We start from the raw sequence: 21,734 nt of genomic DNA, 5'->3' as shown, positions 1-21,734 counted from the left end.
CTCACTGACCCTAACCATGTTATTCACAGAATCACGGGTACATTCTCCTGTTTCTCAATTAACATCATATATGCCATCATGTGCCAACAACGTCCACACACCATTTATATAGGACAGACTGCAAACACTCTTCGACAAAGAATGAATGGACACAAAAGGGACATAAAAAACTCCTAACTCACAAACCTGTGAGCCAGCACTTTAATGGAGTGGACCATTCTCTTAAGGACCTGAAAGTCTGTGTTTTACTGAAAAGGAACCTTAGCAATCATTTACAGAGGGAGTGCTCAGAACTGTCATTTATATTGAAATTCGAGACATTAACACATGGTTTGAACTGGGACAGCAATTACCTCATGCATTATAAGGACTCTTCTACATACTCTGTTTTATCTAACTCTTAACTTCCCCACCCCACACCCCTGTCCTGCTGCCCCTCTGCTCTTCTGATTTGCCAACCTTGATAACAATTTTTCTGATTTGTCAACCATAATAACAATTTTTGGATTTCTGCACATTATATATTGAGTCTGTTCTGGTATGGCTATGATCTGGAGAAGTGGGTCTGTCCCATGAAAGCTCACCCAGGTAATAGATTATTTTGCTTGTCTTTAAAGTGCTACTTGACTCCATTTTGGTTTTGCAGGAAGAGACCTGTTTCTTACAGAGCTACTCATGGTTTTGTATGATTTTTCTAAATGTTTTTTGTAAAGCATAAGGGCGGTGACAGTTGAAAGGTAAATAGTAGGAGTATGATCTAGAGCATGGAACCTGGTCCTGTACCCATGGAATAACAGCTGGCTCTTTGATAGAATTTTCCATCCATAGAGCTCAAAGCATTTTACAAACCAGCTCAGCACCATAATCCCCATTTTATAGCTGGGGAAACTGAGGCATATGGAGGGGAAACAACTTGTCCAAAGTCACTCACCAGGTGAAAGGCAAAGTTAGGAACAGAACCCAGTTTCCTGAGTCCCAAATTGGTTCACTATCTTCTAGGCCATACTATCTCCACGGCACTGCCTCCATTTACATGAATGGGGCAGGATTCATCAGGAGGTTTGTAGTAAGAGAGGAAATAGGACCCACAAAGGGATCACCCAAGAAAAGATGGAGAGAGAAATGGAATTTAAAGTTTATTTAAAATAAAAAAAAATCTATTAAATTAATTATATGACCTAGTTTAGGAAAAGCACTCCATAAGATTTGTCTTCACAGACAACATGGCTATGAAATGCACTGTAACAGCTCTATGAAAAACAAATTTTTACTATTGTAAACAATGGTAAAATAATGACTATTACTTAATGAAATCCAGACTTTGCCATACTTCTCTCACAATAAAAACAGGCCTAAAGTCTAGCAAACAGGAAAATATCCACGCAAAATTCCTTGTACAAAACAAGAAACTGTATACTGTACCTGTCTTTGGGTAATGGTATCCCTGCAAGTTTAACAACTGTGGGGAATATATCCATGTTACTTGTAGGCTCATCAATTCTGAAACCTGCCTGTACCACTCCTGGCCAGTGAAGAAGACCAGGCACACGAATACCTCCTTCCCAGTTTGTAGACTTTCCACCTGAAAAAGTGAAGATGACTTGTCGCAGAAAGCCATTTCTCCATCAGATATTACATTTAATCACAACAATTTTGTTTCATCTTTATATGTCATCCTTGCCAACTGATTACATTATTTGCACTAAATGCAATATTCCTTTACTCAGCTGATTTTTCTCTGTGTTCTCTGGCACACTAATATAATACTGTCTATACACATAGCTAAAATGCAAAGACAGTTGCAGTGGGTGTGTGTGTGGAATAATGCCTCATAAATGTTCTCCCTGGTTCTTCTGGCACAAAGGCATGTGCCAGTTCAATTCAACACAGAAATACAGGTAGCAATTTGAACAGGTCTGAGGCATGAACACAGAGAAAAGTTGACAACATTGTATCACAATTGCTGCGGTACGGCTTCCAGAGGGAGAAAAAAAGATTCTTAAACTGAGTTGCTGGCCCCAGGGATAGAAACTGCTAGCATAGGGTCTAAAGCCCTGCACTCTACCACGTGCGCTAAAAGCCACCTCTTCCTTGAATTCTGAAATTCAGCCCATCAGGAAGGTGTCCAATGGTTTCAAACAATTTGTGGATGCCCTTAAGATCTTTTTTAAGTGACAATAATTATAATTCTACCATTCAAATAATCAGACTGAGTGCATTTAACATGCCACTCATAAACACATAGTTTACTCTTTTAGATTCCATGATACCCATCTTTGCCACAGTCATCCAGTCTTCCCTGTCTAACGTGAAAGTCCAGGATATATTTATTATACAGATAACATACATATCCATTACTTAAAGGGATGCGATTGACACAAATATATATGGAAAAAATGACCAAACATTGTAATTAATGGCTTACACGGAATCATAGCTTAAATTTTTCTCCCTTGCCTCTAATTCATACTAACTATTATTATTTAACTTTATAAAGAATGTTGTAATAGGATTCGTATGAAAGATGCAGTAGGGATTCTGTGGTTCTATTGCACAGCTCCATTAATATTTGGGGTTGGGACTCACAGAATGATCAAAACTGTTTAAGATCTTTCTGTCTCTCTATCTTTGGAATTTAATCAGGCTAATTTTTATCTCCTACCCATGCACATAAGGAAGTGGCCTCCCAGAGCCTATTTATTCTGGTGAATGAAGGGAGAATATCCAGCAATGAATTACTTGCTCACTGCTGCTTCCTGCATCTCTCATTGTCTGGAAACACAAACTCTAGTCAATGAGAGCTGTGTGCAACCATACCTGCAGACACAGGGTAAACAACATGTCTGGCAGTCCACCAGCAGCTTACACTGACAAGGGGTGCATGGCCTAAAGGCCACAAGCTGTGCACCAATGGCACAGAGTGAGTACCAATAAATGAAAAAGGGACCTTACTAAAAAAAAAACAAAACAAGAAACCGAGGTGAATCTGACTTACATCAGCCCCAACAAAATGATAATGGAGGAATTCAGCTGTATAAATATAAAGAGGTAAAATGGCTCAGTAGGTCAAAGTTTCGAGAATAATCACATAACACTCTAAGGTGAGATCTAAGCTACAATGTTACGTCAACACAGCCATGGTGCTTAAGGAGAGAAAGTCCAGACTTTGGAGTGATGTAACTAGGCTGACATAATCCCCGGTGTGGACAGTGCTAGTTTGAAAGAGGAATTCTTCTGTTAATGAGTAGTAACAGAGCGAAAGCTGTGCTAGTATATATACTATCAAAACAACACAGCAGTCAAGTAGCATTTTAAGGATGAACAAAATAACTTATTTGGTGAGCTTTCATGGGACAGAACCACTTCTGCATACCACAGCCATACCAGAACAGACTCAATATTTAAGACACAGAGAACCAAAAACAGTAATCAAGGTGGACAAATCAGAAAAAAATTATCAAGGTGAGCGAATCAGATTTTTTTGCTCACCTTGATAATTATTTTTTCTGATTTGTCCACCTTGATTACTGTTTTTCGTTCTCTGTGCCTTAAATATTGAGTCTGTTCTGGTCTGGCTATGGTCTGAAGAAGTGAGTCTGTCCCATGAAAGCTCACCAAATAAACTATTTTGTTTGTCTTTAAAGTGCTACTTGACTTCTTTTTTGTTCTGTTAATGAAGGCATCTACCCACCTTGGCTACGTCTACACTTAAAAAAAAAATTCAAAATGGCCATGCTAATAGCCTCATTAGTATTCTTCGATTTGGCCATTAGCATGACCATTTCGAAGTTTTTTGTAAGTGTAGACACGGCCCTTGAGTAGGTATATTTCCTACATCATCAAGCAAACCCTTCCTGTTGCTGTAGCGAGGATGTACACTGGAGCACTGCAGTGCTTCTAATGAAGCTTAAGTGGTTGCTTTATTGAAACAGCGAGTTCTAGAACACACACCAATGGAGACACTATTCCTAGCATAGGCTATGTCTTTAACCAAGCAAACAGTGTCATTTTCAGATCAGGTACACAGACCCATGCTGTTTTAATTGAGGTTGCATGCTAAAAATAGGAGTGGAGCTCCAGCAGCACGGATGGTGGTATGGGGTATTACTCATCTTAAGCACCTAGCGTTCTGGGTGGGAATATAATTGGGGCAGCTGATATTTTTAGCTTACTAGTTCAACCACAGTTAGTGCATATATGTCTCTCTAGCAAAAGCTGTGCACAGAAAAGATGACCCATTAAATCCAGGAGTGAAGACAGCTCGCTCATTGTTGGGTTCAGAGTGGGCTAGCTAGCTAAGTACATAGCCAGGCCCTGAGTCGAGCTTGTACTATCTACCCTGAAAGTGACACTACACTGTTTTCATTGCTGCTCTTAGGCTATGTCTACACTACCCCAGAAGATTGACCCACTCAGGGTTGAACTTCAATGGTTCAATTTCAAGCATCCAGTATGGCCATGTGAAATCGACCTTTTAGAGGTTGCAGCTGATGCCTGTATTCCTTGTGAGATATAAGGAGTAAGAGAGGTCAATGGGAGAAACCCTCCCCCCAACCTTCCCCTGTATAGACAGACAAATTAGCTGAATGCAGATACGTTAGTTTTAGCTGCATGACAGCTGTAGCTAGACTTGAACATCTGTGGCTGATTTATGTTGCCTAGTGTAGACATAGCCAGATGAGCCCTAGCTCAGGAATCTGAAATCTCAAGCTCTGGAGCTGCATGCAGCTCTTTAAGGACTTTGTAGCTCCCAACACTATATTTCGAAGTTAAGAAAAAAACAAAAAAAACCTTCCTGATTATTTTCAATAAGTGGTGAATGTCCTACAGTAAACATGCATTGCATACATGATAAATCATTGGGTGTGCAATGTTCTTAAAAGAGGGTTATAAAGAGTATGGTTTGACATTATTTATTAAGGACCTTATTGTAGTCACATGCATTGTGTCTCTTGAATTATTGAGATTTTTACCGAATTAAAAAGGCTCTTCTTACTATTGTGATTGCCAGCTCCTACCCTAGCTGGATTCAAGATAATTTGCATAGGCTAGCCTGTGCACATCTGTTGCTGTGTACTTTTCAGTGACCACAATATAATCCTAAGGAAAGGCAAAGTACGAAATATTGACACAGTAATAAAGAAGGGGGACTATCAATATTAGGAAGTTAGTTAATAAGGCCCTCAAAGTCAAAAGCGAAGTAAGTAAGATGCTTACATTTCAAATGGAAAGCAATGCCTGAGTTCTGCACAGCTCAGAACAAAACCAAAACTAGGAAGTCCAGAAATAAATTGCCCTGGCTAAATGACAAGGTTCAGGAAGCTATTCAGATGAAACACATTGGAACTTTAACCTTAGGAAACCCATAAACAGAAGAATAATTTATGGCAGCCAGTGTGTAAAAGAGAAATTAGGAGAGCTGATATAGATTTTGACCAACTCACTTCTCGTAATTAAGGTGTAATAGCCTCAAAGACTGAGAAATCTGAAATGGTGCTGGAAGAAATGACTAATTAAAAAAAAAAAAAAGAAAGAATACAAACAGTAATTCACCACATCCAGATGTACAAATCTAATGTTCAGCTACAGTACTGGAGGATTAGAGGGGAGCAAATCTTCTGCCTATATTTTGTCTTTCAAAAGGTTTTTGACAGGCCCCTCAGAAAAGGCCTCTAAAGAACTAGGCAACTATGGAGTAGGAAAAACTCTTGTATGGAGAGAGATTCAAGAGACTGGGATTGATTATTTTCTGAAGAAGACATGAGGAGAGGCCATGATAAAAGTATATAAAACCATGGGTGGTGAACAGAAGACCTACGTTGTCCCATCCACAGAATGGTTCAGAGCAATCAGGCTCAATTACAGAGCCCGGCGGAGCAAAGGGGTAGTTGTCATGGGGCTCAACAGTTCACTGGTACAGTGGCAGCATTTAGAGCACTGAGACCTTTACACTGGAGTTGGAACAGATGCCACAAATCTCTGAGGGCAGACGGGAGGGGTAAGTGCCATGGCCTGGGGGGAGTTGAGGGCTGGCTGTCTGGTCCAGCCCCTTCTGCCCTAGGTCCTGCCCCTTCCAAGGTCCCAGAGCTGGCCCCCTCCACACCTTGCCTGGGGGCCTGTGGAAACTGTTGGCTCCACTGAGGGAAAACTCTGAGCCTGTGCTTTGGGGAGCCGCACACTTCAGGGCGATGCGGAAGCACAGGGCCAAGGGTGGCCTGGGGAATGAGCTGAGGTCTAGTGCTGCCAGCAGAGTTTGGGACCACCTCTGCACTCACCACTCATGGTGGGAAGCGAAGTGACCCAGCCCCACCCTGCTCTGCTCTGCCAGCTCTCATTGTTGCCTGGGGGATAGGGCTTTGGGGAATGAGTGGAGTAGGGAAGAGGAGGTGGCAGAGCAATGATAAAAACAGGCAGGGTGGGGAGGGAGCAGACTGGGAGCTTGCGGGAGGGGATGCAGTCAGGGGCCTGGGCCAGTGGGGGGCTGTCCCAGGACCCTCACCTCCCTAGGGATGGCCCTGAAGAAGGCATAGTGTGATCTTTTGTTTTCACACACTCATAACAAAACAACAAAAGCATATTCAATTACACTGAAAGGTGCCAAATACAAAAATGATACGCCGATGTATGTTACCATACACTGAATAATCACATTGCAGAGCTTATTGCTACAGAATGCAGCTTAGGTTAAGAGTTTAGCAAGGTTCAGAGAGAGACTGGATATTTACATGGACAAGAAGAATATCCAGCATAGCAACAGTTAATGCTAGAATGTCTGGAAAATCTACAATAGTGGTGGGGAACCTGTAGCCCCAAGGCACCTTGCAGCCCCCATCATGGTCTATGGGTGGCCCACATGACATTTTGTTATAGTCGCCCATGTGCAGAGTTGCTAGATATTGCTGGTTTCCATCTGTGTAATTTTTCCTACCAGTATTACTAAAGTCATTTGCACATAAGGCCTGACTGCACACAACATTTGACTATAGAGCTGTGAGCTCCCTCTGCAGCCCATCAAAGCGCTGCTACAGTTCAATTGACACATCCCACAAAGGCTAGGTGCATAATCACAGATAGCAAATCTATCCTATTCCGGGAGACCCTCTTGGCTGCAACACTCTTGCAGCCCACTGAGATGAAGGAGGGCCACTTGGTAGCCTAGGTTGCCTAGATCACTGTGTAACTGCATTCAGGTTAACCCAGTTAAAGAGGACAGAGAAGATGTAAGTAGGATTTGTTTATTTCCCGTAGCATCAAAGAGCTGTTTAACTACAGTGTCAATGCTGTGTTTTAATTTTGCATTTTAACCAACTTTTCAGAATTCTATAACTCTATAACCAGAACACAACATTTCAGGAAATAACAACAGTGATTTCATCTTTCTGCAATCTAGCTAGCTAGCTACTGCCAGCCACTGCATCCAAACAGCCCTTAACTTTTAGTACTGGTACTGATCTAACTGGGTATCAAGACAAACTAGTGAGGTAAAATTGTGAAGATCCATTGGGAGCCTTTGACATCTTGCAGAAACAATTACTGTTGAATAGACTGCTACATCTTTGATAAGAGGGTCAAGAGGTTCATTATTCACACTTTCATATACAGAAAGATATTTTATTGAGATTCCCCAGCACAGACACTGAGATACTCCTCTCAGAAAGTATGCCCATTACTTTTAATTCCTACAAACTAAATGCACTGAATGTCAATAGATATGTAAAGCCACAAAAGCAACAGGAACAGTTTTTAGTCCTGTTAATTTTCTACATACATTAATGTCAAATGTTTGATATTTTAGGATTTAACAGGCCTGATTTTCAGAGGTCAGTCATGCAAATGTACAGGATTGTGCATGCAAAGAGGGTCTTCACTCATAAATATAACTACGTGTAGCTTTATGTCTAATGGTCCAGTTCCCCTCCTGACCTTTTTATAATCAAGCATGATATATCTTAATGTTAAGAAGATGCTTTTTGATTTGGGGCTCTAGAAGAGGCTGTGAAAGATAAAACATAATTCAATCTGTTACATTTTCAATCAGTTAGAGTAATTAAACTGATTTCACAGGTATTTTAAACATCTTAGTTTCCTTATAAATGTATTTTATTACAGTGCTTATTTTCTCATCCATAATATTAGTGCATTTACCAGCTTACATAAGGGGCATCTGTAAATCACTTAATAATCCCTTTCTAAAAACCTTAAATGGTCTTTTGTTTTTTTTTCCTGTAGGCAACATTAGCTATCACATATGTATAGATTCAACAAAAAATCTGTTTCAAATTCTTCACTATTATATAAATATAATACTCTATGTTTAGTCAAAATTCCAAAAGGAAGGTACATTTTCCAGATTTACTCATCTTCTTTCTTTTAGTATATCTCCCACCTTACATTTGACATTTTGAAGTGCTAAAATTTTTAGAGTTTCCAGATACAGGCATAACAAGAAGTCCTGTGGCACCTTTCAGACTAACAGATATTTTGGAGCATAAGCTTGCATGCATCTGACAAAGCTGGTCTTTGCCCACAAAAGCTTATGCTCCAAAATATCTGTTAGTCAATAAGGTGCCACAGGACTTCTTGTTGTTCTCAAAGATACAGACTAACACAGATACCTCTCTGATACGCAGCTACAGATATGTAATCCTATGGTGCTTTGAATATGGCAAGTGTTATATAAGGACAAAATATTGATATAGTTCTAATTCAGGTTCTATAAAATCATACTCATAAGCAAGGTGCTGCCTGTTTTATAAAATGATAGCTGGCAAGTTTATGGACTGATTTTCCAAATCTCTCCCTCCACTCCCTGAACACGAAGGCAAAGGAAAACTAAAGAACCATTTGCACATAATATTCTCTGATAAGAGTGTTACTATCTAAATCTGTCCATACAAGAACCAGGCACCTCATTCTGAGGAAGTCAAGCTCACTTTTGTCATCATAGGCTAAGTTTTCATGCACATCCACCCTCCCATGCTGACGATCAGGCCCTGTTTGAGCAACTGGTACTAATGAAAACTTCATGGCTGGGTTACACTACAGAGTTTTGTTGACAGAAGGGGCCTTCTGTTGACATAACTCAGGGGGCTTCTACATACTTAAAGCGTTCCGTTGACAGCTTCTCAACAGACCTCCGCATTTGCCTTGATAGTATTATCCCTCAAAAATTTGAGGCATAACAATCTATTTGCCGAGTACTGTCGAAAGACGTACTGTGTGGCCACTTCTGTCAATAGGGAGGGCATCCGGTTGCTGGGCAGCCCTCTTTGCAGAGCTGCCATTCTGCTTTCTTGCACCAGAGGGCAGTGGAGTCTGGCAGTTTTCTGTCGATAGAGAAGGTGGTGTGTAGATGCAATCTGTTGACAGAGCTTCTGTCAAGATTTCCCTGTAGACAGTAACTTCTGTCAACAGATGCTTCTAGTGTAGACATAGGCCATGAAGCAGTGGAACTGTAACAGTTCTCTCATTGTTCCTCTTCTTTACCTTCTAACCCCATCATCTCCATCTTCTATTTATGGGTGAGTGGGACTATGATATCAAAGGGAAATCATCCTCTCCCTCCCTCTCTGTATCCTTCTCTTCTCATTACCTTCATTTTCAGAATCACCTTGTCCTCCACAATTATGTGTCTATCACAACCCCTTTGTCTGAAATGAGTTACCTAACTCATCTGCATATTTTACATTGCTATTGGTTGACATGAAATGAGTCAGTGAGTGACAGCAAGTCAGGAACATATGAACAGACAAAAGCAAAAAAGTGTTCATCTGTTCAGCTAGACTATTTCCTCCTCTGACATGCACCTTATTCTGGTAAAAGCATTATTCTCCTCTCCTGCAGCGTGACCTCATGGAGAGCAGGTCTGATCACAAGGTAAACTTACCAATAATTTAAAGCCTCTCTGGAATTACTTGATTTTGAAGTACGCATATATTGTCTCAAGAGCTGTACTGTGAGAAAAGCAATCAATCTATGTGCATTAGACACCATTAATCATACTTCCCATCCCCCAATGAAATCTTTTTCAGCTTTGACTCCAGTGACTGTTCTGACCTGGGTTTCCTCCTACCTCTTTGATATTTTACAGCAGATCTTTCATTGATTCTTCCTCCTCTGCTGCTGTCCCTGGAAGTCTTACGCTCGCCTTGTGACCTTGTCCTTGTCTCTCTCTTCACCCTTGCTCTGTGTAGCTTCACCTACTTATTTGGCTTCAACAATAGCCTACAATCACTGATGACACACAGCTATCTCTTCACTCCTCTCCTGTCTTCTATTACCCAATCATGCGTCTCAGTCTGCTGAACTGACATCTCTTCCTGGATGGCTCACTGGACTAGATAGAAACATTTTTTCAGAAGTGCTAAACACCTACAAAGTCATTACAGATGCTCACCAGTCTTGACAAATCAGGCCATTTATATTTAAGTGCCTAAATATGGATTTAGGATTATGGAAATTAGAAGTTTAAAGTTAAATACCCAGGTTTGAACATTTTGGACTTGCAACATATTACAAACTGTGCAGAGTCATTAGCTAATTTTGATACATTTCGAAAAATCATTACAAACAGTTCACCTTTATAAATTCCATTATATCCCCCGTGGACTTCTCCGGTGCTGGAAATTTCTTCAACATGAGCCCCCTGGTCAGATGTGAAATATACAAGAGTCTTATCATTCAAATTCCATTTCCCTAGCACATCCAGAATCTTTCCTGAAAACAAACAAACAAACAGAATGATTTAAAAAACTATGTTTAACCTAAAAGAAATACGCATTTTTGCCCTCATTAATTTTTCAAATGTTTTTCATTAAAAACATTATTACATATAGTAACTGGCACCATGCAGAGCACACAAGATGTATACCACAAAGTATGTGCCGCTGTGAAGACTGGTTTGATTGCTGCTTGCCATCCTGATGTACACAATGAGAAGCTGCGTACACATTAGAGGAAAGGGCTGCTCCACAGAAAAGCAGCGATACCATAACAAGGAGTTTCTAAAAACTGATCATAACTGAAGGAGTCACAGTTAACAATGTACTACTTTTGCCACGTGGAAAACTTCAGAACAGGCTTGGGTCATCTAACATATGTGCTAGAATAAGGCATGCTTAAAAGAGCAATAGTACCAGAAGAAGTTGAAGGTATGCCACTAGAAGCTATACAACTTCATTATCTAACTCTGCCAGTCAAACACAGCTGGACCAGTGCTCTTGGGCATATCAAAACAGATCCACAGTAAAGTAAACTAGAGAAAAAGTTTCAAAATGTAAATTTATATATTTAAAAGGAATTGGCTCACTTGGGCTACGTCTACACGTGAAGCCTACATCGAAATAGCTTATTTCGATGTAGCAACACATCTACACGTCCTCCAGGGTTGGCAACGTCGATGTTCAACTTCGACGTTGCGCAGCACCACATCAAAATAGGCGCTGTGAGGGAACGTCTACATGCCAAAGTAGCACACATCGAAATAAGGGTGCCAGGCACAGCTGCAGACAGGGTCACAGGGCGGACTCAACAGCAAGCCACTCCCTTAAAGGGCCCCTCCCAGACACAGTTGCACTAAACAACACAAGATCCACAGAGCCGACAACTGGTTGCAGACCCTGTGCCTGCAGCATGGATCCCCAGCTGCTGCAGCAGCAGCCAGAAGCCCTGGGCTAAGGGCTGCTGCACACGGTGACCATAGAGCCCCGCAGGGGCTCGAGAGAGAGCGTCTCTCAACCCCTCAGCTGATGGTAGCCATGGTGGACCCCGCTATTTCGAAGTTGCAGGACGCGCAACGACTACACGGTCCCTACTTCGACGTTCAACGTCGAAGTAGGGCGCTATTCCCATCCCCTCATGGGGTTAGTGACTTCGACGTCTCGCCGCCTAATGTCGAAGTTAACTTCGAAATAGCGCCCGGCGCGTGTAGCCGTGACGGGAGCTATTTCGAAGTTAGTGCCGCTACTTCGAAGTAGCGTGCACGTGTAGACACGGCTTTGGATATGCTATGAAACTGTAAAAGCACTTTGGGGCTAATTTTTCTTTATAGAGGGCTCAATACTCTAATGCTGTCTAGGGGCATAGTAAGGGGCATAAGTAACATTGAAACCAGTTTTAAGACTCAAAGTTTGTACAGAAGCTTTAATGTAAAGTGATTCACATTTTTTTGTTTTTTTGTTTTTTGAAATATGCTAAAGTACCTTTTTTTAAGGAAAGAAATGTAGGGCTATTGTCACTGGAAAGAGACCATGGAAAAGATACAGCACAAAACCCCATAAGTTTCCCCTTCCCAAAACTGCCCTGCTGATGAACCTTAACTTTGTTCTTCAGAAAATTCATACAACATAAAGATAATTCCCCCTCTGGGACCATTCTCCCTCTCTGCTTAACCTGTCCAGATATATGGCAGTATGGGTGGCTATCTTGATTTGTTTATCTGTCCACTAAAAATTGGCTACTCATTTGAAGCATTCCTACCATATTAAGTAGCACAATGTAAGAATCCAGAAATACAGAATCCATTTCATCAGGAGTGAGGCCACTTAACCAGTTTTCAGATTTTAAGGGCTTTCTATTATTATGGGCTTGTTCTGGCTTAGAAGCAGTTACCGCACCCTTTTGCTCACCAACCTCTTTGCAAGTTGCAATTCACTAAAATCACATTTCAGTAATGTACTGAGCACCTCCTGGAAGGTGTTGACCACATTCATCTCCTACTGATTTTAATGACTTGACTCTAATTAAATGGATACAACCAGTTAAATAAGCAGTGTGTATTGTTTTGGCTTGTAAAGTAGTAGAAATGCATCTATGTATAAATAGGAGAATTTGTTTACATAAATTCCGAAACCTGGTGGGATTAGAAATTTCCCAACAGAGCTGTGGAAAATCTGTTACAAAGGCTGACCTTTTAATGCTGGTAGTTTGTGGGGAGGACTTAGTTCACATAGCTCCATCTGACAAGCTATTTTGTTTGCTGACACAAGTAGGCTAAGTGCCAAACAAAGGGACAATTTCCATTGGTTATGCTTACTAAACTCTGTATTATCTGCTGCTAAGCCAGGGGTAATGCAGTCAGAAAGTTAGGTTGGACATTGTGTGGGTACATATGACTTAAAAAAAGTGAAGGACAGAGGAGGTGATCTACTCTAAGGCTATGCCCATACTCGACATAGCAGTTGACTGCTGATGCACAATTTTAGCTATGCCAATTGCACAGAAGAAGGTTGATGGGAGCATTTCTACCACTGACCTTCCTTAATCCTTGCCAAATGCAAGGAGTTCTGGTGTTGACTTTGACCCCAACCCCTGGAAGACTGTTCCTGAGCAGGTCGATCTTCCAAAGAAGTGTAGACCTACTCTAATATACTTTTCTATTTAGTACATGAGGATTATAGAATCGTTGTAATGCAGTGGTTCTCAATTTAGTTGATTGTCCCTCCCCCTCCGCTTTCCTTGTCTCTGTTGTCATTTGCACCCCCCCGCCAACTACCTATACCACCACCCATCTGTGAAGGCAAGGCAGAGAGATGGGCAGTGGCACCCAGATCTGGAGGCAGCACCTCACCAGCAGCAACATGAAAGTAAGGGTGGCAATGTGAAAAGTGGTATTCATCAGTATCACATTTCACAGTAGACTGAGCATCCCATTGCTACCCTTATCACTCCAGGGCTGACAGATGCAGCTGCCTCAAAGAGGAAGTGGAAGGATGGGGTGGAGGGATGGGAGTGAAAGCCCAGTTGGTGGAGCTCTAGTGCTCCCCTTTATCACTGTCTCCTGGATATTCTTGGTCTTTCTGTATGAGCTCCATCGACCCAGGCTGATAGCCAGAGCTCTTTAAAAAAAGCAGGACACAATTCACACCTCCCTTGACACATTCCTGTGCCTCTCATGGAGGACTCTCCCCATAGTTTAAGAACCCCAGACTATGACATAATATGCATGTAAAAGAAAAAAAAGTATAATTAATAATATGTAATAGATAATACTAAAAGAAATAATTAAGAGCACACCAAGTGGAGCGTGAGATTTGGGCTTTCTTCTCTCATTTGCAATCATTTTAATTCCTGAGCAGGAACAAAACAGGCAATGTTCAAATTGAAATGCCCCTTCCCAATGCACTCTGGGTTTTTTCAAGTATTTATTTATTGGCAAGCAATTTACATATGTGACCCAGTCTGAACATCACTACTAAGTCTAAAGGCCATGCTAATTGCATCTATTCCAGAAAGGCAAGAGATTGCTTATAGAGTGTGATACAAAGCCCACTGATGTAAATTAAAAGATTCCCATTGGCACCTAAGGGCTTTTGGTTAGGGACATTAAGCTAAAACAAAGGCAGCATTTGGCTGATTATTTTACAGCACAGTTAATAAATAATAAAACGACAAACTTTTTTTCTTGCAACATAAGTTTTTAGTATTCCAAATAACAGACTTTGCTGCGACTGGAGATTAGGTACCACAAAAATAAAACAGAACTTGCACTTCTATTTCCTCCTTGAACGCTGACATCTTTGGAATGAACACACTATAAATAAATAATAAAATACATTTTACTGTAAGATGAGAAATACTAAAGGGTGTTTGAATGACGTGCTTACTGTTAATATAAGCCACACATGGCTCTGGTTAAATAGTTTTATTTAAAAAATTCCAGTTCACAAAAATCAGAACATTCAAATAATGTAGATTTTGATTACGTTTTGTTGAAAAATCATTTTGATAATGCTGAAATATCCTACTTGATATTTTAGACTAGAATATTTCAAAATTTTGTTCAATGTTGTTTTCCTTTTGTATATGTTTGAAAAGATAAATAATGGTATTAAATGTAATTGAAACAAAATATTCTGATATCATCTAAATGTTTTTTTAATTTGTTTCTTGGAATGGTTTTTTTTTTTCTTTCCTTTTCTTCTGTTGCAGAATAGGGCCAAAAAATAAAAGTGCAAAAAGCAAAATCCAGTTCCTGCCCTGTTCTACCCTACCAGTCTCTGAATTGTATTAAAGTGGTAAATAAAATTTGTGTTTTAACCCTTGGTAGTGGTTGCTCCCCTTGTAATACATGGATTTCTTTATTGTTCTAGTCACCATTTTAATACAAATACAATAAAAATTCCATTACAACCCTTCTTTTTCAATTGCTCAGCCTTTTCTCAAATGCATTTGTTTTGAATCTGCATTTTTCAGACTTGTTTCTTTTGTAGATTTAACTGAAGCTCAAAAAAAAAAAAAAAGCCAAGATGGATTACTGTAGGTTTAATTGTACAGGGAAATGTAATTTACATAATATGTGCCAGAAGGGCAGCTAGAGTTAGAAATCACTTCTATCTGTGGTTATAGGAAGAAGTACGAACGTGCATTGTGGCAGCTTCAAGGAAGCAATATAATCAATTTTTGTGACCCTGAGAAATAAGGGAAAATAGCCCTCTTGAGCCAACAGTGAATTTGTTACCTCTTTTTTCAGGACACGGACATTACCCACTGCATACACTTGTGGCCTTCTGTGACTACACAAATGACAGGAGCATCAGTTGAGGACATCCACTTGAAAACTGTGTTCAGGAAAACTTAAGACTTTTCTTAGTCCTTGCTCCCTGGGCACATATCATTTTATTGCAGGGCTCTTGATTGACCTGAATGTGGTATGTCAGATGGAGCCCAAGATCAAGAAGCCAATGTGACACTAAAAGAGCCCTACAGTTTCTGAAAGGTTGCTGAGGAGTTAGAATACAAAGCTAAGTTTCTCCCTCCACTGTCACCTCAGGAGTTTGATTTGCTTTGTACATAAACCTAGGTAATTCCCAATATAGCACAGTGTCACCAGATCACTGGGTACACATATATCATTTTTATTTTTTAATTTACAGATACATTAATGAAGTCATTAAAAATTAGGTTTGACATTAGTTTAATTAATAGCATTAATGCTCTGAAGTCCAGCTAAAGCTTCTCTTGAAATCCCCATATGAAAATGTCCTACCAGAATTATCTTTATATCCTGCTCCATTTTTGCTTTAACTAATGTTGTAAGGTGTTAGATCTGTAGGTGCTGTCTTCTAGAAAGGTTTTAATGTGGAATGTCATGAATTTATATGGAGTGATAGAGTACAGTTGATTGGAGCGTCTCTCTTTTTCTTTGTGATGACTTTGAGAATGTAAGATTCCATCTCTACAGTCTTATCCAGGTTAACTCAGTGCTACCTAAATTGAACTACGACTTTTAACGTTCCTTTAACATTGCCCAGTACTGCAGCCCTGAATCAAGCAAATCTCCCACTGTACTCAGTTCTGAGTATATTTCAAAGAGAAATATAATTCAAGTGTATGATATACATGTATTTGTTTAATGAATTCACTCACTTTCATTTAGAATGAATAATTCAGGAGTGTTTTCCATACAATTTAAAAAGTAAATCTGTCGGTTTGAAATAACACAGAGGCTTGTTAAAACTACTATAGGACCTAATCCTGACTCACCTGGCACAACACTAAGAAGTCATGCAGCGCTCCTACTCCCCCCTATACAAGGCACTTCTGCATCAGAGTGATCCATCCACAGATTGCTACAAAAGACACTGGAAGAGCGCCTGCTGAAGTTTTTCTGTATAGGAGAGAGGGTGGGTGTCATCATCCTGGCCATGCTTTATAGAAATTGGTTTATGAACATGCATAACAAAGGTGCTTTGTGCAAAATGCACCATGTAACGTACAAATTTTAAAGTTACAATATCCTGTATCTGGATATCTTATTAGCTACGTCTACACTGGGATGCTACATCGAAATAAGCTATGTTGATGAATAGCGTCCACATATACTCCAGGGCTGGTGCCATCGACGCTGGACAGCACTACATCGAAATAGGTGCTGCAGGGGAGTGTCTACACACCAAAGCAGCCCAAATTGAACTAAGGGTGCCAGGAACAGCTGCGGACAGGGTCACAGGGCGGACTAGCACTTCCGGGCCAACAGCAAGCCGCTCCCTTAAAGGGCTCCTCCCAGACACACAGAGCCTGCACAGCATGGGTCTGCAGAGCCACAAGCACGCACACCCCGTGAAGCACCATGGACCCCCAGCAGCAGCAGCAGCAGCAGCAGCAGCAGCAGCAGCAGCAGCAGCAGCCACAGGCCCACACACCCGCCCCTAGAGGACCAGTGGCTGCCCTGCTCAGTGCCATGCAGGAGGCAGCTGACCATCTTTTATTTGAGGAAGATGAGCTGCACCCAGGGGATGAGGAAGCAGCCCCGGACCTTGCTGCCCTCCCAGCCTCCCCGCCCCCCACACCGCACACGCTGCTGGCTGTGGAGATACCCCATGAGCACCGACTGGTGGGAGCGGCTGGTGCTCAGCGAGTGGGACAACGACCGCTGGCTCCGGAACTTCCGAATGAGCCGGCAGACATTCCTGGAGCTCTGCCAGTGGCTCACCCCTGCCTTACGGCACCAGGACACCCCCATGCGACGTGCCATCACTGTAGAGAAACGGGTCGCCATTGCTGTCTGGAAGCTGGCCACTCCAGACAGCTACCGATCCGTAAGGCAGCAATTTGGCATGGGCAAGGCCACCGTCGGGGCTGTCCTCATGGAGGTAAGAGGACCCGGGGGGGGGGGAGCCCTGGGGTGGGGAGGGGCAGACACACCCTGCACACCCCTCACCGGTGCTCTCTCAGTCCTTCCCCTGCAGGTCATCCGCGCAGTCAATGCCCTGCTCCTCCACAGGCTCGTGCAGCTTGGGGACCCAGATGCTGCCATCGCGGGGTTTGCCAGCCTGGGCTTCCCAAATTGCTTTGGGGCTCTGGATTGGACCCATATCCCCATCCATGCCCCGGAGCACAGCGGAGGACGCTTCCTCAACAGGAAGGGCTACCATTCTGTTGTCCTCCAGGCCTTGGTGGACAGCCGGGGCCACTTCCTGGACATTTATGTTGGCTGGCCTGGCAGCACCCACGACGCCCGGGTGTTCAGAAATTCGGGCCTGTGCCGCCGGCTGGAGGCGGGGACCTACATCCCCCCCAGCAGGAGATCCCTGTGGGGGACACCACCATGCCCCTCTGCCTCGTTGCAGACGTGGCGTACCCCCTCCGGCCCTGGCTCATGCACCCTTACACGGGCCATCTCACAGCCAGCCAGGAGCGGTTCAACACGCGCTTAAACTATGCGCGCCAGGTGGTCGAGTGCACTTTCGGCCGCCTCAAAGGGCTCTGGAGGTGTCTCCTTACCCGCCTGGATGCAGGGCTCACCAACATCCCCCAGGTTGTGGGCGCGTGCAGCGCATTCCACAACCTGGTGGAGAGCAAGGGAGAGGCCGTCTTCCAAGGCTGGGCTGTGGAGGCTGGCAGGGCCGATGTCCAGCCACCTGCTGCCCCCAGTCGCCAGGTTGACCCTGAGGGGATCCAGGTCCGGGAGGCCCTGTGGGCCCATTTTGACCAGGCTGCGGGGTGAACGCTGGCAGGGCCAGCTGCGGATGAGCCACCCACTGCACCCCCACATCCTCCACAACACTCCCTGCCCCCACGCCCACACCACAGAGAACCCGAGAGCACACCCCCCCACACTTCTGTGCAATAAATGGAATTTTTTTTAAACAAAACCATGCAACCTGTATTAATTATTAACAGAAGAAGGGGGGAACTATGAACATTGGGGGCAGGTACAAAACAGGGGTAGAACAAAAACTATTTACAAAGATGGGGGGAATATGTCCAAAAGTGGGGGCTGGAGAGGGCCTTGGGGGGCAACGTCCTCAGCCACGCACCCCCCATTGTCCTGTGCCTGGTGTGGGGGGGTGCGACCCATGTCTCGGCCGGATGGGGGCCGGGAGAACTGGCAGAAAGGGCCGGGCGGAGTCCAGAGGCCCATGGTCCCCCGGATGCGGGCCGGGAGAACTGGCAGAAAGGGCCGGGCGGAGTCTAGAGGCCCATGGTCCCCCTTGCTGGCAGGCCCCAGGACGGCTGATGGTGGAGAGATGGCAGGCGGAGCGGCGGGCAGAGCGGGCCAAGTGCCGCATGATGGCATCGAAGGTGCGCATGAAGGCCCCCCAAGCCTCCTGATGCCAGGCCAGTGCTTGCTCCTGGAGGTCAAGCCGCCGCTCCTCCACCTGCAGGCGCCGCTCGGACACCTCCAGCTGACGCCGGAGGGTGGTGAGCAGCTGGGGGTCCGTGGATGCCTGCGGATGGCTCCGCTGCTGTCGGGCTCGTCCTGGGGCTGGTCCGTGCTCCGCCAAGGGGCTGGCCTGGTGGGATGGCCCAGGTGGGCTCTCCGGGACCACGGATGCCGTGCCGGTGCTCTCCGGGTCCTCCGATGGTGCAGCTGCAGAACGGGGGGGGGGGGAAAGAAGAGTGGAGACAGCCGTTAGTCTGGGCCCTGACCCGTGGCCCTTGTCCCCCCACCCCTCTGCTGCTGGTTCCCCATCCCTGTCCCCCGGAGATGCTGATAATGATGATGGGTGTCCAACCCCCTCCCCACCGGGGGACCCTAGGTTCCGCTCCCCCCATCCCCAGGGATGGGGCATGGCTCTGTCCTGCTGGGGGGCAAGGGCTGATGGACTCTTCTGAGGGACATGCCACTGACGTCCTCGGGGCCATGGTCATCTGGGTGTGTGGAAGGCCCTGGTCATGTCTCTCGTCCCTGCCCCTTAACCCCGGGGGTGTGCACCGGGGGGTACATACCTGACGGTCCGCTCCCACAGTCAGGGGACACCCATCAGGCGGACGCCCTGCTGGAGCTGCGGGAGGGGAGGGCGATTTGGAGTCCCCCGTCGCTGGAGGACTCCTCCTCCTCCTCCGGTGTCGCGGGGTGGGCTCCTGGGGGGGGCCCTGGGGTGCAGGGATGGCCTCCAGGGCGGACTCTATCTCCGGGACCTGCTGGAGCTTGTCGCCAGAGGTGTCAAGGGTGGCTGAGGGGGAGGAGGTGTACCATGGGCCCAGGATGGCCCTGAGCTCCCTGTAAAAGGGGCAAGCGGTGGGGGCGGCCCCAGATCGGCTGGCCGTGTCCTGGGCCCGGGTGTAACCCTGCCACAGCTCCTTTACCTTACTCCTGACGTGGTCAGGAGTGCGGACAGGGTGACCCCAGGCAGCCAGGCCCTCGGCCAGCCGAGCGAAAGCATCCGCGTTCCGCCTCTTGCTCCCCATTACCTGGAGCACCTCCTCCTCGCCCCAGAGCCCCAGCAGGTCCCGGATCTCGGCCTCCATCCAGGAGGGGCCCCGCTGCCTCTTGCCCCGCTGGCTGGCAGGCTGGGAGCTCTGGGTCCCCTTGGGGTGGGTGCCCTGTGGGCGCTTGGGGGGCTGGCTGGATGCCATGGGGTGCAGGGTGGTGGGTTGGGGCTGCTGAGGACGTGCAGGCTATGCATGTGGCTGTGCTGCTGCCTGCACGTGCTCTCAGCTTCCTACACAGGAAATCAGGGGGTGGGGAGCTTTAACGGGCTGCTGCACGCGGCAACCATCGAGCTCAGGGGCTGGAGAGAGCACCTCTCAACCCCTCAGCTGATGGCCGCCATGGAGGACCCCGCTGTTTCGATGTTGCGGGACGCAGATCGTCTACACGTGCCCTACTTCGACGTTCAATGTTGAAGTAGGGTGCTATTCCCATCTCCTGATGAGGATAGCGACTTTGGCATCTCGCCGCCTTATGTCGATTTCAACTTCGAAATAGTGCTCGGCCCGTGTCGACACGGCGGGCGCTATTTCGAAGTTGGCATGGCTATTTCGAAATAGCCGGCTAGTGTAGATGCAGCTATTATTGTGCATGTAATAAGAAGCGTGAGTATAATTTTCATTCTAAATTTGTTAGTAGGCCATTAGGGATACTTTAGGACATTAATGGCCCTGCACTTGAGCCAATGATCTATAAACAGTTTTATTTTTCCTGTACATCCAAACTATGGCTGGTCCTAGAGAGATGTGTGACCATGCCACTTGGTACTGGAATCCATCTTGAATCTACCTTATCCCTCTCCCCTTGTCCTCTTTTTCTGCTGAAGCTCCCTGGGTCTGTAGTGACCCTTCAGGGGACATCTGGGGAGAGGGAAGCAAAGAGTGGTTTGGCAACATGGGACAGGTCATTTATTTGGTTAACAGCTCTGTTTCAGAGACATCTGCTGGCTCCATGCCCTGTGGCTGAACACCATCTCTAAACTTCACAACTGAGGAGTCACAATCAGCTGCGAGGACAGGACTGAATGTCTGGGGAAATGGGGAGACTCTGAACATGTGCCAGACGCCCTGCGAACATCCCCATTGTCTTAGGGAGCTGGAATCCAGGACTCACTCCTAAGCAGGTGATGGCATCTGACTGCTTTGTAGACAGTATGTAATAATCTCTGAAGGAACAGCCTCCTTACTGCCATCGGTTTTAAATTATAAGGTAATTCCACAGCTCAACCTCACCTTTGTGCTCAGAAGGGTAATATTTTTCCTTACGAAAAATATATGTTGCAACCTCTGCATTCAAACATCACCAAGCTAAAAATCAATTTAGCAGAATTAAATCTTTCCATGCTGATTTTGAAATGAGTATTATGAAAAGAGTTTAATATGTTGGTCTCATATAAAACCCGCTTATTAGCTAAGCAAATTTACACTACCTGAGGATCTACCCCAAATACCTAGAAAAATCTAGATGTTGTTTAAAAACATGCCCAAATACAGTAACTAAAACCTAGACATCCATGTTTCAGTTTTAGCTTTTGTAGATTTCAGGTTATGAATATTCAAATTTCTGTGATAAGCTCAGA

The 21,734-nt window shown here is 44.6% G+C and overlaps 1 protein-coding gene across 2 annotated transcripts in view; it reads right to left on the bottom strand.

Moving 5' to 3' along the window:
- The window catches only part of STS (steroid sulfatase), a 195,619-nt gene that overhangs the window by 67,370 nt on the left and 106,515 nt on the right, over positions 1-21,734 (bottom strand). For both annotated transcript variants that reach the window (XM_074992559.1, XM_074992568.1), the window contains exons 7-8: positions 10,579-10,716; positions 1,423-1,582 (exon numbers count right to left, since the gene is read on the bottom strand). In XM_074992559.1, the coding sequence (XP_074848660.1) occupies positions 1,423-1,582; positions 10,579-10,716 (298 nt within the window). The remainder of the gene's footprint in view (positions 1-1,422; positions 1,583-10,578; positions 10,717-21,734) is intronic.

Source organism: Carettochelys insculpta, chromosome 1 (assembly GCF_033958435.1).
Source record: "Carettochelys insculpta isolate YL-2023 chromosome 1, ASM3395843v1, whole genome shotgun sequence".
Taxonomy (NCBI): Eukaryota; Metazoa; Chordata; order Testudines; family Carettochelyidae; genus Carettochelys; species Carettochelys insculpta.
Note: the sequence above shows the minus strand (reverse complement) of the source record. Positions and strands in the feature narration are given on the sequence as shown.